The sequence below is a fragment of the Cololabis saira genome, chromosome 6 (genome assembly GCF_033807715.1).
Source record: "Cololabis saira isolate AMF1-May2022 chromosome 6, fColSai1.1, whole genome shotgun sequence".
Taxonomy (NCBI): domain Eukaryota; kingdom Metazoa; phylum Chordata; class Actinopteri; order Beloniformes; family Belonidae; genus Cololabis; species Cololabis saira.
In genome coordinates this window covers 44,794,293-44,810,941 of record NC_084592.1, presented here as the reverse complement: position 1 = coordinate 44,810,941, position 16,649 = coordinate 44,794,293, and the positions used below count along the sequence as shown (strand labels likewise).

At 38.4% G+C, this 16,649-nt stretch overlaps 1 protein-coding gene across 18 annotated transcripts in view; it reads left to right on the top strand.

Moving 5' to 3' along the window:
- mycbp2 (MYC binding protein 2) overlaps positions 1–16,649 on the top strand; it is a 181,973-nt gene that overhangs the window by 81,402 nt on the left and 83,922 nt on the right. For all 18 annotated transcript variants that reach the window (XM_061724185.1, XM_061724195.1, XM_061724179.1 and 15 more), the window contains 11 exons: positions 684–856; positions 2,132–2,257; positions 2,441–2,568; positions 4,238–4,329; positions 4,476–4,610; positions 6,258–6,341; positions 6,435–6,531; positions 8,103–8,295; positions 10,006–10,280; positions 13,219–13,440; positions 14,328–14,519. In XM_061724185.1, the coding sequence (XP_061580169.1) occupies positions 684–856; positions 2,132–2,257; positions 2,441–2,568; positions 4,238–4,329; positions 4,476–4,610; positions 6,258–6,341; positions 6,435–6,531; positions 8,103–8,295; positions 10,006–10,280; positions 13,219–13,440; positions 14,328–14,519 (1,717 nt within the window). The remainder of the gene's footprint in view (positions 1–683; positions 857–2,131; positions 2,258–2,440; positions 2,569–4,237; positions 4,330–4,475; positions 4,611–6,257; positions 6,342–6,434; positions 6,532–8,102; positions 8,296–10,005; positions 10,281–13,218; positions 13,441–14,327; positions 14,520–16,649) is intronic.

Sequence of the window (16,649 nt, the reverse complement as noted above, 5' to 3'; positions counted from 1 at the left end):
CAAACAAAACAAAAAAGTTACAAAAATCAAAACAACAAAGGTTTCTCTGTTTTTCAAGGGTTAGCCCAAAGTATTTCACAGTTGTGTTGATTAATTCAGAAATATAAACTCAAATGTACAATTCACACAGAATAAACAATTTAAGTATCAAAAGAAAGGAAATTATTTTAGAACTGCAGAGGAAGCTGGTAGCTACGCTTCATCCGCCAGGACCACAGTTTTATTATACATATAGTATTTATATCTCTATTAATATATATTGATTTATAGTTATATGTCGATATATAGATTTATAGTAATTTTTATGTATATAATTGGGGGTAAATATATGAACCAGTGAATATATAGCATATCTACTCTTATATAGTTATTCAAGTATATTGTTATATCATTGCTGTCTATTTTTCTCTATTATATTGTAGTATTATAGTAAAGTTATGATAATGTAATACTATACTTCTATTACTTCTATTAGTACATACATACATAGTAGCACAACTGAATGCTGGGCGTTTGTTTTGTTTGCTTTGATTAGTTTTGTTTTTGACTATATATATATATATATATATATATATATATATATTTGTATTATTTTTTTTTTTTTACTTTTTTTAACATGCACGTTCGAAATAAAATCTTCAAATCAAATCCGGCTTTAACCTGGCCTTGCCGCCCGTTCCCAGGTTCCTGCCGGCCACCAGGGAGATGTGGTGCTACAACGCGGTGATAGCCGACGCCAGGATGCCGTCGGCCACCGACCTGCAGGCTCGCTGCAGCATCCTCAGCCCCGAGCTGGCGCTGCCGTCAGGGTCACACGCCACCACCACGCGCTCGCACGGAGCGCTGCACATCCTCGGTAATCCCAGGGTCATTTAGCCCTGCTGCGGGTCGTGTGTGTGTGTGTGTTTTGTTTTGTTTTGTTGTTTGCACTTGTAAAAAGGAACATAACACATAGGAAAAAAGTTAAGAAAAGATGTGCAGGAGAGGTCATAAAAACCTGAAGGGCTTATAAGCGACTCCCCCCTCCTAAAAACTGGAAAAAAATAAAAAACAATAATTCACAAAACCATATAAGCACAATACATAGGCCTAGTATAACTGATAACTCAGTTATACGATACTTCAGAATACAATTAAATAGCTTAGAAATATATTTGAATAATGGTGAATGAAAAACACGGATACATTAAAAATCTATAAACTTTTTTTCGGCTTTCTTTTGAATGCAGATAATGTTGAGCATGTTTCACTTAGATGTTTTAAAATGTTCCACAGCACAACACCTTGATACATAAATGAACATTTAGCCACTGTGGTTTTACAGAAGGGGATAATGCAAATCATTCCTTCTTCTTGTGGAGTATGAATGATAATAAGATTTAAACTCAAAATAATGATGAAAATGTCAGGGTAAAGTTAACAGAGAGCAAATGACTTTATACATCAGGATTCCTGTTTGATACTTATTCACATCGTAGATTGTTAGTATTTGTAATTTATGTAGTTAGTAACAATTCTTACAAAATATTTTTTGAGTCTATGAACAGGTTGTAAAAAATAAGGATAAGCGCTAGCCCAAATTAAATTACAATAAGAGATATGGGAATAAATGAAACTGTTGTACAAAGTTAATAAAGTGTTTACTTTTAAAAAGGGTTTAACCTTTTTTACGATACCCAAGGATTTTGAGACCTTGGACACAAATTCGCAATGATTCTTAAAACAAAGTTTCTCATCAATATTGACACCTAAAAACTTTGCTGATGAAACATTAGAAAGTAAAACCTTATTAATATACATTTTAGCATTTTCTGAATTAAAAATCTTATTTTTATTCTTAAAGATGATGAAATTAGACTTTGTAACATTGTGTGTGTGTGTTTGTTCAACAGAACAGACATGTTGCTTGCAGCTCTCTGCTTTTACCCTGTTTGATTGGTTTGAAAAAATTGTGTGTTTTTGTGATTTGAAACATCTCGTACAAACCTTTTTTATTTTCTAAACTTTAGTCCATTATGTCGGTTTTGAGATCACTGGCTTTTAAATCTGCCTTATTTTTATACATTTTTACACATTATGAAATGAAAAACAAGCCAGCGTTTCTGACGTGTGCGCTGGTGTTTCCTCTCAGGCTGCCTGGACACGCTGGCGGCGATGCAGGAGCTGAAGATGGGAGTCACCAGCGCCGAGGAGGAAACACAGGCGGTGATGAAGGTTTACTCCAAAGAGGACTACAGCGTGGTCAACCGGTTCGAAAGTAAGTACTTTCCTTTTCTTTGCACGGATTTTGGTGTTAAAAGCTTAAATTCTTCCTTTTAAAGCTTTTTCAGTGAGTTGATTCTTTGAAATTAAATGAAATGTTCCCTTCTGGAATCAATAAAGAGTTATTAGACTGAATGAATCATGTTGCTCAGTTGTAACCGGCGTGTTTGTTCTGCAGGTCACGGCGGAGGCTGGGGCTACTCGGCCCACTCCGTGGAGGCAATCCGGTTCTGTGCCGACGCTGATATCCTGCTGGGAGGTCTGGGCCTGTTCGGGGGCCGGGGGGAGTACACGGCCAAGATCAAGGTGATTGTCCCGGGACCATTTCTCTGCTTTTCTGGATTTTTTATTTTTTTTTTGTTATTGATTTGATTGATTTTTGAGATTAGTTTTTATTTCGGTCCATTTGGATACAACACAATACAACATAAAAATAGTCCAATATTTTAAATGGCACCGAAAAGGTATAGGCTGAAGCCAAGGCTTATTATGCCTACCCTTTTATGAACCTCAACTCAGGAGGTTTTATACAAAATAAAACTAATTTGGATTCAAACATTGAAAAAGAATGGATATATTGGAAAAGTAACAGAGGTATCTAGACAAGAAGCAAAGACAAAAAAACTAAGACAAAAACCAAACAAAAAACATACTATAAATTACAAGGTTATTAAACTTTTTATTAGAGAAATAAAGTCAGTTATACAAGATTCACGTCATTACAGTATCAATCGGGTATTTTTTTTTTTTTTAATAATTTTATCCCGGTTTTTTCCCCCATTTTATCACCCAGTGCTCCTACATAAGTGACAGTCCTGAGGCAGTTTTATGAAAAAAAATTGGGTATTTTTTTTCATAAAAAAAGGAGGAGAAAAAAAAAAAAGAGGTGGAGGAGAAAATAGAAAATAAATCAATCAATGAATAAATAAAACAAATCATCAACCAAAATCCGATGCACAGTCAATCCAAATCTAATACTACATAAATAAATAAATCAAGAAGAAATCAAAAAGAAGATGCATTTGTAAGGGGATAGCAAAAAAGGGATTTTCACTTTCGCTTTCACTTTTCCCCTTGAACATTCTGAGAAGTCACTTTAAAATACTAAATACCCCCTCCAGAAAAAAAAAATAAATAAAAATAAATAAATAAATAAAATAAAAAAAATGTCTTTGGTACACCATCGGCACAAGTTATCGGTCGACAACAATAGTTATATAGTCAATATATACATTTACCTCATGTAAACTCTTTGACCTTCATATAGGGGAGGGAGAAAACAAGGAAAGAAGGGAGAAAAGAGGAAGGGAAGGAGGGAGGGAGGCAGGAAGGAAGGAAGTAAGGAAGGAAGGGATGGAGGAAGGAAGGAAGGAAAAAAAGAAGGAAGGAGAGAGGAAGGAAGGAAGGTGGGAGGGAGGGAGAAAGGAAGGAAGGAAGGAGTAATGGAGGAAGGGAAGGAGGGAGGCAGGAAGGAAGGAAGGGAGAAAACAAGGAAAAGGAAAGAAGGTGGGAGGGAGGGAGGAAGGAGAGAGGGAGGCAAGAAGGAAGGAGTGATGGAGGAAGGAAGGAAGGAAGGGAGGGAGGGAGGGAGGGAGGAAGGAAGGGAGGGAGGGAGGGAGGGAGGGAGGAAGGAAGGGAGGGAGGAAGGAGTGATGGAGGAAGGAGAGAGGGAGGCAAGAAGGAAGGAGTGATGGAGGAAGGAAGGAAGGAAGGAAGGGAGGGAGGGAGGAAGGAAGGAAGGAAGGGAGGGAGGGAGGAAGGGAGGGAGGGAGGGAGGAAGGGAGGGACGGAGGGAGGGAGGGAGGGAGGGAGGAGTGTAAGGAGTAAAAAGTACAGATAATTGCCTGAAAATGTAAGGAGTAAAAGTCGTCTAAAAAATAATTACTCCAGTGAAGTATAGATAACCTACATTTCTACTTAAGTAAGATAACAAAGTATTTGTACTTTGTTACTTGACACCTCTGATGTCGTGCAGCTTTTTGAGCTGGGACCTGACGGCGGCGACCACGAGACGGACGGAGACCTGCTGGCGGAGACGGATGTTCTGGCCTACGACTGCGCTGCCAGGTACGGCTGATGGATCAGTCTCTCCTCTTCTGTGAATTATGCCTTTCCTTTCTCTTCCCGCAGCTCCTTTTGGAGACGGGATGAGTTACAGAGTGACATGATTTCTACATTTGCCGGCTCTGATGGATGGCCTTGTTACGTTTCAGGGAGAAATACGCCATGATGTTTGATGAGCCGGTGCTGCTGCAGCTGGGCTGGTGGTACGTGGCCTGGGCCCGCGTGTCTGGGCCCAGCAGCGACTGTGGCTCCCACGGACAGGCCACCATCACCACCGATGACGGGTAAAACTCAGCAGCGCAAAATACAATTATGAGAGAAAACGTTTGAGACATGGTATGTTGTGATTAAAAAAATACAAGTTGACTGGAGAGAGTAAGTTAGATTTGGCTTTCATACACCTCCAGATTTAGACCAGGAGTTTTAGATGGGACCTTTGAAAAGTGGAGAGATAAGAGAATAACAGCTATATCTACACTCTAGGGCTGGGCGATATGGACCAAAAGTCATATCTCGATATTTTCTAGCTAAATGGCGATACTCGATATATATCGATATTTTTTCTGTGCCATAATTGGGGTTTCCCCCAAAGCATTATAGCATAGCATCTCTGTTAGCATCTCTGTTAGCATCTCTGTTAGCATCTCTGTTAGCTTCATTTTTTTCTGAGGCAAACCCTTAAAAAAACAGTCAGTTTTAATACAAAGCCTCGTGCCAAATGTCACACAGGTTCCTTTATTAACAGAGGTCTGCACAATATCAAAATGTATAAAACAAATGAAATAAAAATAAACTGCATGCATATATAGAATAAAAATGCTTCTTGAATAAAATAAAACAAATATCCCTTTCCTGCATAACAATTAAATTAAAATACACTGTGCAATTAATACAATGTAGACAGTAACAGGCAGACTTTTCCACTGAGGTTGACAGTTGTGCAAATAACAAAACGTGTGCAAATCTCAAATAAAACATTCAAGTCAATTTGTCACAAAATAAGCTACCGGTATATCAAAATCATTAAAAAAAAAAAAAATTTAAATCAATATAAACGATATTGTCTCGTACCATATCGCGTTTGAAAATATATCGATATATATTAAAATCTCGATATATCGCCCAGCCCTATTACACTCATAGACAAAAAAACGCTTTAAATCATTTGGACAACTTTAAAAAAAAGAGTATGGATTGGAAGATGGTGATTTATACAGATATTTACAACTGAGAAACTTTTATGACACAGAAATTTAGAAGGAAATCTCCCTGGAAGGGAATGATGTGACTGAGGCGTTGACAGATGCTTATAAGCAAACTCCTTTAAGAATTGTCTCCAAACTGTATAGAGGTTAACTGAAGCAACAGGGACAAAGCAAAATGGGCAAAAAGAATTAAACATAGAGTTGTCAGAGGGGGATTGAGACTCCATGAATAGGAGCCAACACACCTCAACCAGCTCCAAAAGATGGAGGGAATTTGGTTGGAAAAATGTAATTAGTTTTTTTATTACTCCAAAAAATTAAAAATAAACAACTGGGTGAGCAACAATATTGCTGGAGACAGTTTGGGCAATTGATTGCCAACCACTCTCACATTTTCTGGTCGTGTAAGAAAATACAAGCATTTTGGGATGGAATCCTGAGAGCCATGGAGAAAGTTTTGGGATATGGGATTCCTAAAGATCCCCGAGTTATTTACTTAGGACTGATACCAGAGGATGTAATAAATAAAGAGGACATATACATTTTTAAAATTCTATCTCTTGCGGCTAAGAAATCCATTACAAGAAATTGTCTGAAGATGGACTCACCTGGACTGACCCAATGGTTGGACATTGTAGAAGAAATACGATCAATCTGTCATAAGTGAATTATTGGTCACCGAGCTGTTTAACCGACCTGATGCCAGTGTGTGTTCTCCTTTCTTAGGGTTGTGTTTCAGTTTAAAAGCTCTAAGAAGTCAAACAACGGTACGGATGTTAACGCTGGACAAATACCTCAGCTACTTTACAGGTGAGCAACGTTCCCCACACCTAATGAACCGTTCTCCAGACTCATCAGGTGCACGGCTGACTTTTGTTGTGTTTCCTCATCTCTTCATGTTAGGCTTCCTTCAAATGATGGCAACGCATCTAAAGGGAAGCAGCAGACGAGTGAACCGGTCCACATCCTGAAGCGCTCGTTTGCACGCACAGTCTCAGTGGTGAGACGGATCTTCTGTTTCAGATTCTTTTATTGATGCAAGAGTAAGAAAGGCACTTCCATATGCCAGGGCACATTGTTGACAGCAATGAACATGGTTGTATGCACAAGTGGATTTAAATTTACATGCTTTTAAGAACAAATAATGATTACACAAAACAAGACTAGATAAACGATACAATGAAATAGACATAGTCTGTATGAAATAATTAACTGGGCACATAAAAATAAGGATAGATTCAAATAAATAAAGTAAAAATCTTTTAAAGAACAAAAAAAAAAAACCCAAGTAAAAAATATATAAATTTATTTTTTTTATTTTTTTTTTATTTAACCTTTGTTTAACCAGTTAAAAATAAAAAGGGGGTGGGGGGTTACGTTGTCGTAAAAAAGTCCATAAACGGTTGCCATTTATTGTAGAATTTGTTCAAGTTTCCCCTTCTTGAGTATCTAATTTTTAAAAATTAAAAAAATGACATAACCTCGTTTATCCACTGTGTCCTGGATGGAGCTGTCGTGGATTTCCAGTTAAGAAGGAGTTGGCGTTTAGCAATTACGGAGGTGAAAGCTATTACTTCCAATTCTTTAGTAGAGTATCGGGTATAAACTCCTCAGGAAGACCAAAAATGCCAACGTGTGGTGACGAGGCGTCAATAGTTTTTGAGAATACCTTGGACATGGTGTCGAGGTAAACTTGCCAAATATTTGTCAGGGCTGGACAAGAGAAAAACATATGCGTAAGATTGCAAGGTTGAGCCTCCAAATCTGTCGCAAACATCTACCATTTGGGGAAATCCTTGCCAACCTTGTCTTTGAATAATGACATCTAAATACAACTTTAAACTGTATCAAGGTCAAACGGGCACAAATGGAAGTCTTGTGAACGACCTTCAGTGCGGCTTCCCACCAATATTGATCAAAAGCTAATCCTAGTTCACGCTCTCAAGTGTCTTTTGTGCTAGTGGTCAAATAACCATCATATGACTGAATAGAACTACCATATTTTCTGGACTATAAGCCGCACCTGCATACAAGCCGCATCCGCTCTATTTAAAAAAAAAAAAGATATGCAAGCCGCAGATATTTCTGTTGTTAGATTAGATATTTACTACATGTACAGAAGGATTTTGAACTGTAAATGATGTACATGTTTGTACCTAAATAGATCCTTTCCTAACAGTGTCTTTTAACACAGCAGCAACTTTGCTGATTAAAACAGGACAGAACCAAGAGAAATATAACCGGTATTTATTTATTTATTCATCTGTTTGAAATCTGCTTCTACTTCTATCTGCTAATGAAGAAGTAGCGTTTTCTTCTGTGCATTTATTTTGTCTTAGTTTTGATTCTAATTCCGGTTAGAGCGCCCCGAGCGGTGGAAGAAAAATCCACAGAATAGCTGCACCTTTGTATAAGCTGCACGGTTGAAAACCTGTGAAAAAAGTAGCGGCTTATAGTCCAGAAAATACGATATACATTTTTTAAATTAAAGACCTTGGTTAGCGGGATCTTAGATGGAAAAGTTTGATCTGTGGCTCCAGAACCGTGTGTAACCGTGTGTTTGTCCTGCAGGAGTGTTTCGAGTCTCTGCTGAGCATCCTCCACTGGAGCTGGACCACTCTGGTTCTGGGCGTGGAGGAGCTGCGAGGCCTCAAGGGTTTCCAGTACACGGCCACGCTGCTGGACCTGGAGAGGCTGCGCTTCGTCGGCACGTGCTGCCTCCGCCTGCTCCGGGTCTACATCTGCGAGATCTTCCCCATCGCTGGTACGAGCTCCCAGGAAATCCCATTTTCCTCAAATAAGGCCTTTAAATGTCTTAATTGGTCTTAAATCTCAATCCAAGGGTCTTCATTTTTGACTCTTAATTTTAGAGGGAATTTATCCGGTCATCATTAAAATGTTTTCTTACACTTTGAAAAGGAAAAGTTTATTTAATAGTTTTGAGGAGAAACAAATCTGTTTACAAGTTGTTAGACGCCTCAGTCAGGGTTGCCAGGTTGAGCGGGTTTCAGCTCAATTGGGCTGATAAATACAGCACTGGGCGGGTTGATAAAATTTGGGCTCCTTTTCCTGGTTTTTAAGAAATATTTAGGAGAAATTAACAAAAAAGTTTCCATTATGGCTTAGAAAAGTAGAAACTGAATTTTTATTTGTTTTAATCAACTCAATTGAATCGTAGTCTGTGTTTGGAGCCTGAACCTTTTTGGGCTATTTAGTGGTGTTGTGAAGTTTCATTTGTTTATGACTTGAAATCTATTACACATTTAATAATTTACAGTTTTTAACATGGAGAATGTATGATTTGGGCTGGTTTTTCTTTATTTTGGTGGGTTTTACATCACGTCATGGCGGGAACCTGTCATATCTGGCAACCTCGACCTTAGACGGCATAGTTTCGAGACCCGGCAAGCAAATATGGGTAAATGTAAATTTAGCGACAAATAGCTCTAAAATTCCAGTCTGTACATTGGGTTCAAAGTGTCCTTACATTTTGTTTGAAAATGGAAATAAAAAGTCTTAAAATTTAACTTGGTCAAACCTGTTATAACGACTCTTTGTGAAAATTACACTCTAGCTCTTCATTCTGGTCATTTTTAAGTTGTGCTTGAGTTTTGTTGAGTTTTTATTTTTCCGATGAAATGAGGGCCTTTTTTCCCCTAAATGTGCCCCAAAAGTCACCAAATTTTGCACGCTAGCCAGGCCTGGCGAAGAATTTGATATTTAATGGTTTGCATTAATGGGCGTGGACTAATGGCTCAACAGCGCCCCCTAGAAAACGTTGTGCCTCAAGCCCCACAATACGGTTTGACGTACATGCACGAAAATCGGTACACACCTGTATCATGTCGCAACTTAAAGAAAAGTCTGTTGGCGCCATGGCCGAAACCAAACGGGAAGTCGGCCATTTTGAATTGATGTGTAATTTTGGCGCAATTTATGTCATTTCTTCGGCAGTTAATGCGGCCTGAACCGTAATGTGCACCCAGATGTGTTATACATCAAAATGTGAGTCTCGATCCTGCGACGATGGGCATTACTTTTCTCAGCCAAAAGCGTTACCGTGGCGACAATTGATGCCAAAAAGCGCGGCCCCCCTTCATCTGATTGGTCGTTATTTGATAGTTCCTACTTTCTGCCATAACTTTTGAATGGTTTGATATAAAGACTCGTGGGTGGTGTCATCGGACTTAGTTTTTGAGTCCTTGAACATAATTGGTGCAAATTAGTCCTGCCCCTTCTTCTGATTGGTCGATATTTTATAGTTCCTATTTTCTGCCATATCTTTTGAATGGTTTTAAAGAGTCATGGGTGTTGTCATCAGACTTAGTTTTGAGTCCTTGACCTTTATTGGTGAAAATTGCACGTGCGAGGGCTCGTTCATCGCTGCTTGCAGCTTTAATTATTATTACTATTACAAAAAGTGTGTTGCAGCTGAACCATCTCTTAACATCTCCATCTCCTCTTGTACTTCCAGCCAGCACCAAGGCGGTGGTGGAGGAGTCCAGCAAGCTGGCGGAGTGCGTGGGGAAGACGCGCAGCCTGCTGAAGAAGATCCTGTCGGAGGGGATGGACAACTGCCTGACGAAGCTGGACAACGACCCGCAGGGCTACCTGTCCCAGCCGCTGACGCTGCTGGAGGCCGTGCTGCAGGAGTGCCACAACACCTTCACCGCCTGCTTCCACTCCTTCTACCCCACGCCGGCGCTGCAGTGGGCCTGTCTCTGCGACCTGCTCAACTGCCTGGACCAGGTAGGAAGCAGCGGCTCGTTTTCATCCACTCCTGACTAGAGTCGCTGTCGTCAACAAAGATTCTGACTAAATATCGTCGTCAACGAACCTTTATCACCTGAGGAAAACCAGAGTAATAAAAAACAGGACTAAAATGTACATGTAGATTACAAAATAAAAAAAGGATCCTAATCATGAGAGTTCAACGTAGATCTGGGAATCGTCTGCATAAGCTGTGACGAGACTAGGGCTGGGCGATATGGACCAAAAGTCATATCTCGATATTTTCTAGCTGAATGGCGATACTCGATATATATCGATATTTTTTCTGTGCCATAATTGGGGTTTCCCCTAAAGCATTATAGCATAGCATCTCTGTTAGCATCTCTGTTAGCATCTATGTTAGCATCTCTGTTAGCTTCATTTTTTCTGAGGCAAACCCTTAAAAAAACAGTCAGTTTTAATACAAAGCCTCGTGCCAAATGTCACACAGGTTCCTTTATTAACAGAGGTCTGCACAATATCAAAATGTATAAAACAAATGAAATAAAAATAAACTGCCTGCATATATAGAATAAAAATGCTTCTTGAATAAAATAAAACAAATATCCCTTTCCTGCAGAACAATTAAATTAAAATACACTGTGCAATTAATACAATGTAGACAGTAACAGGCAGACTTTTCCACTGAGGTTGACAGTTGTGCAAATAACAAAACATTTGTGCAAATCTCAAATAAAACATTCAAGTCAATTTGTCACAAAATAAGCTATATCAAAATCATAATTTATTTTTTTTATTTTTTTTTAATCGATATAAACGATATTGTCTCGTACCATATCGCGTTTGAAAATATATCGATATATATTAAAATCTCGATATATCGCCCAGCCCTAGACGAGACCTCAAGATGGTGGAGAGTCTGGAACAGAAGGAGCCCCAGAACTGGTCCCTGTGGGACTACGGTTGTCTTGGTGTTTCTTAAAGATTCATATTCAAAACTTTTACCACGTAACAGACTCGGAAAGTTGCTTTCGTCGACCAAAATTATGACTAAATATCGTCGTCAACAAACCTTTATCACCTGAGGAAAATGAGACGAGACGCAACGAAAATGCTGGTCATGTGACAATAACGATAATTAAATATATAATGCAATATCGTAGAGGAATAAAAACCAGACTAAAATGTAGATTACAAAATAAAAAATCTGCTAAAGTGTGTCTTCATTTTTGTTGACCAAAACGAGACAAAATGTTCTACCAAAGATCCTTATGCCTCATTTCCACGTAGCAAAAAAGGTGTTTTCATGCGTTTTGGCCGTTTGTTTACACGAAAACGAAGCTCAAAGTCACCAAAAACGATCATTTCTGAAAACTCCGGCCAAAGTGGAGATTTGCAAAAACCCGTCTTCACGTTTGCTTGAAAAAAGAGGGAAACAGACATTTAGGCTTCAGAACGTCACATTATGCAACAGAAGCGTCACCAGCGTCATGAGTGACACCTGTGGTTACAATCTGTTTGGCCACGTGTCATTTGTTGATGTTTTTTTCCAGGATTCTGATTGGCTAGCATGACTTTATCTTCTCGTTACACTGCCCCCTGCAGGTTTGGCTGCTCATAGCACCTTAACAGCTATTTATGCGGGTTTGTGTAAATGATGGTATTTTTCAAAATGTAGAGGGGGAAATATCCGTTTTTGTAAATACCCTATGTGGAAACATGGCCTTAATGTCAATGTTTTCAGTAGTTTCTCTGGTTTAATGTCCATGTTTTCAGTAGTTTCTCTGGTTTAATGTCCATGTTTTCAGTAGTTTCTGGTTTAATGTCCATGTTTTCAGTAGTTTCTCTGGTTTAATGTCCATGTTTTCAGTAGTTTCTCTGGTTTAATGTCCATGTTTTCAGTAGTTTCTCTGGTTTAATGTCCATGTTTTCAGTAGTTTCTCTGGTTTAATGTCCATGTTTTCAGTAGTTTCTCTGGTTTAATGTCCATGTTTTCAGTAATTTCTCTGGTTTAATGTCCATGTTTTCAGTAGTTTCTCTGGTTTAACGTCCATGTTTTCAGTAGTTTCTCTGGTTTAATGTCCATGTTTTCAGTAGTTTCTCTGGTTTAATGTCCATGTTTTCAGTAGTTTCTCTGGTTTAGTTCTGCTGGGTGACGTTAGTCCTCAATCCCAGTCGCTGCAGCAGGAATCAGATCCAGAAGATGCAGCTGCAGAGTTAGAGGCTGATGCCGTTAACGCAGAGCTCTAGTTAACGTCAATTAAAAACAAAGTTACATAGAGAAACGCGGGGATCTGCTCTGGGGGAGAAGAAGAAGATCCATCTTTGGATACACTTTCCTACATAGACGTGGAAAAGAAAACCCAATGTGTCGTCGGAAAAGAAAATGATGGGGAGAAATGTGGAAAAATATGTTGTAAACTCAAATTAGAGTCTTCTGTATCTGGAATAAATGTATTCTTATGGAAGAGTATTAGGGCCATGCAGGAGAAAAAATATTTGAGAGGGGAAGTTTTTTATTTATTGTGCACTTTTATTAAAAAAGTCGAAATGTCGAGATTAATGTTGAAATACAATTTCAAGAATAAAGTTGAAATTTTTTGAATAAAGTCAAAATTTCGCCTTTTTTCTCAACATTTCGACTTTTTTCTCGAAATTGTATTTATGAAAAAAAAATCTTCCTCCTCTAAAATATTATTTTTATTTTTCTCCTGCCTGGCCCTAATACTCTTTCACAATTCTGACTAAATTAAGACTAAAATGCTCAGACTTTTAGTCGACTGAAACTTGACACGACTAAAAGGAGAATGAACGTGACTAAAACTAATAAAAACTAAAATGATAGCTGGACCCAAAGACAAAACTAAAACTGAAACAGGCTGAAAGAAACAACACTACTCCTGACGGTGTTATTGAATTGAAAATGATTGATTGTATTCCTGTTCCTGCGTTTTAGGACATTGCTGAGGCTAATTTCCGGACGTCCAGCAGCCGCCTGCTGGCCGCGGTGATGTCGGCGCTGTGCAACACCTCGGTCAAGCTGACGTCCATCCTGCCCATCGCCTACGACGGAGAAGTGCTGCTGCGCTCGCTGGTGAAGCAAGTCAGCACGGAGAACGACTCTGCTCTGGCTCACCGCTTCCCCCTGCTGGTGGCCCACATGGAGAAACTCAGCCACGTGAGTTTCCAGTGTATCACGATAATTTCTGGCATTTATCCCGATAACGATAAAAAACATACCAATACAAAAACGTCATCAACGGGAATTTTCTTTCTTTCTTTCTTTCTTTCTTTCTTTCTTTCTTTCTTTCTTTCTTTCTTTCTTTCTTTCTTTCTTTCTTTCTTTCTTTCTTTCTTTCTTTCTTTCTTTCTTTCTTTCTTTCTTTCTTTCTTTCAGACTCATTTCCTTCCTTCCTTCCTTCCTTCCTTCCTTCCTTCCTTCCTTCCTTCCTTCCTTCCTTCCTTCCTTCCTTCCTTCCTTCCTTCCTTCCTTCCTTCCTTCCTTCCTTCCTTCCTTCCTTCCTTCCTTCCTTCCCGTACGTTGTGCGTGGATTTAACACAGAACCATAAATCAGCTTTACACAAAAACGTCATCAACGGGAATTTATCATTTTTACCGCGAGATACAAATTCTTACCGTGGGGAATTTTTTTGACGGTAAATCGTGAACAGTAAAATATCACCCATTCCTAATATTAATATAATATATATATATATATAATGGTATTATAATGGTATATCCTGGTCTTGTGTTTCTCCGTGTTTATAAGAACTTCCTGGACTCAAAAGACCAAGATTCCTTGCAAAAAGAACATGAAAACAAATTCCTGTTCCTTCTGATGGGGATATTCCATTAGCCGTTTACATGACCAAATATTCGGGTTAGAAAAGGAGTAACCCAGGGGTCATATTTGGGTTTTTAAAAACCGGAATATGAGTAAATTCGGGTTATTCAAAGGGGTAATTGGTGTTTACATGGCCGTGTAAAACCGGGTTATTGCTAATATTCCGGTTAGAAAAGGTTCATTGATGCATGTTAATGTTGTCTGTGTTTGACCTCGGCAGACGGAGGAGAACCTGATGGGCATGACGAGTTTCCGGGAAGTCCTGGAGAAGATGCTGGTGATCGTGGTGCTGCCCGTGAGGAAGAGTCTGAGGAAGGAGGTGGAGCTTTTCTCTCCTCACCTGGTGTCCAACACCTGCGGCCTGCTGGCCTCCATCGTGTCCGAGCTCACCGCCTCCGCCCTGGGCTCCGAGGTAACGGCCTCTGCAGGAAAAAACTAATGCATAATGACTGTTTTTAGGGCTGTAAAGCTTCGCCATTTGATTTGATTTGATTTTTTTTTATTTATTTTGTACATGTAAAAGACAACAATTAAAGAGAAGATAAGAAAACAAAGCAAAAAAACCAAAGAATTCCATACTTTAACACTTAATATCTTAATTTACATGTGCAAAAGGAGTACGAAGAAGTGTTTAATCCTACCCCCTTTCGGTAATCATTTATTAACACGTATTTATAATAACTAACTATGCTATAATTATACTCACACACTTGCCTATACATACATACACATAGTTGAGTATTTATATATATTTGTACACACATGCCCATATGAATATATATATATATATATATATATATATATATATATATATACTTTTTTTACACCATACACATCTCTATATTATTAACTCCATGTACTTTATATCTATATATACCTACTTACACACGTATTCACACACATACACACACATATATATATATATATATATATATATATATATATATATATGGACTGTCTCAGAAAATTAGAATATTGTGATAAAGTTCTTTATTTTCTGTAATGCAATTAAAAAAACAAAAATGTCATACATTCTGGATTCATTACAAATCAACTGAAATATTGCAAGCCTTTTATTATTTTAATATTTCTTATTATGGTTTACAGTTTAAGATCAAGATTCCCAGAATATTCAAATTTTTTGAGATACAATATTTGAGTTTTCTTAAGCTGTAAACCATGATCAGCAATATTAAAATAATAAAAGGCTTGCAATATTTCAGTTGATTTGTAATGAATCCAGAATGTATGACATTTTTGCATTAGAAAAAAAAGGACTTTATCACAATATTCAAAATTTCTGAGACAGTCCTGTATACATACACATGTATACATACACATATAATTAGCTGTCCATTTCTGTACATAAATATAAACAAATCTACCCGTTCACCAATAGTTTTATATCAGGCCCCTAAAGCCGCTAAACCCCTTCCTCTTGGTACCTTATGAAAATCCTGTTTTTATATTTGTTTTTAAACTGATTATTGTTTGGACATTGTTTTAATTCTGAATCCATTCTGTTCCATAGTTTAACTCCACTGACTGATATAGAAAATCTTTTCATTGTTGTTCGTGTTCCACGACTCCTAAAATATAGCCATGAACTCTCAGAGCCGTCGTCTGTTGCAGAAACACCACTTTTTTTAATATCTATTTTTCTGTCGTAACCGTTCATGTTTTACTCGTTTCTCCGTCCAAAGATGTTACAGCTTTTATTGCTTTGATCGATCCTTCAGCTCTGTGTGAAAGCAGCACAAAGGAGCTTTTTTCTCGGTTCAGTCGGTTCCAGAGGTCGAGGTGCTGCTCAGATTTACTCGTTGGGCCTTTTGCTCAGTCAGTCCCTCATCTTCTCTGATGTCGTTACCTTTTTGAGCCTTGTACTCTCCTCTGCCGGCCCGTCCTCGGTAACTCTGTGGGCCGGTTTCATGGTTTCATGGTTTCATGGTTTCGTGGTTGTCGGTGTGAGACGGTGCACAGAAATGACTGTGATGGGAATCCAACGTTACTTATGTCACTTTTCCACTAGTCCCTACTCGGCTCTACTCGGCCTGGTTTCTTTTCCACTACAATCAGCACCTGCAGCAGAAGTAGGAGGTTGGAGAAGCTGCTGTGACGTATTTGATTGTGTATCTAAAGGAAGAAGACAACAACACTAAAGATGTAGAACCTGGAGGAGATGATAGATGTGCTGCTGGATCTGTGGCTTGTGTTTGATATCAAGTTAAAAAATGAGAGTGAGAGAAGTAAGGAAGAGTATTGGGGCCAGGAGGAGAAAAATAAAGATAATGTTTTAGAGGAGGAAGATTTTATTTCATTATGCACTTCGAGAAAAAAATCGAAATGTTGAGGAAAAAAGTAAAAATTTTGAGAAAAAAGTCGAAATGTCGAGAAAAAAGACGAAATTTCGACTTTATTCTTGAAATTGTATTTCAACATTAATCTCTACATTTCAACTTTTTTCTCGACATTTCGACTTTTTTCTCGAAATCTTGACTTTTTTCTCGACATTTCGGCTTTTTTCCCCTCAAATATTTGTTCT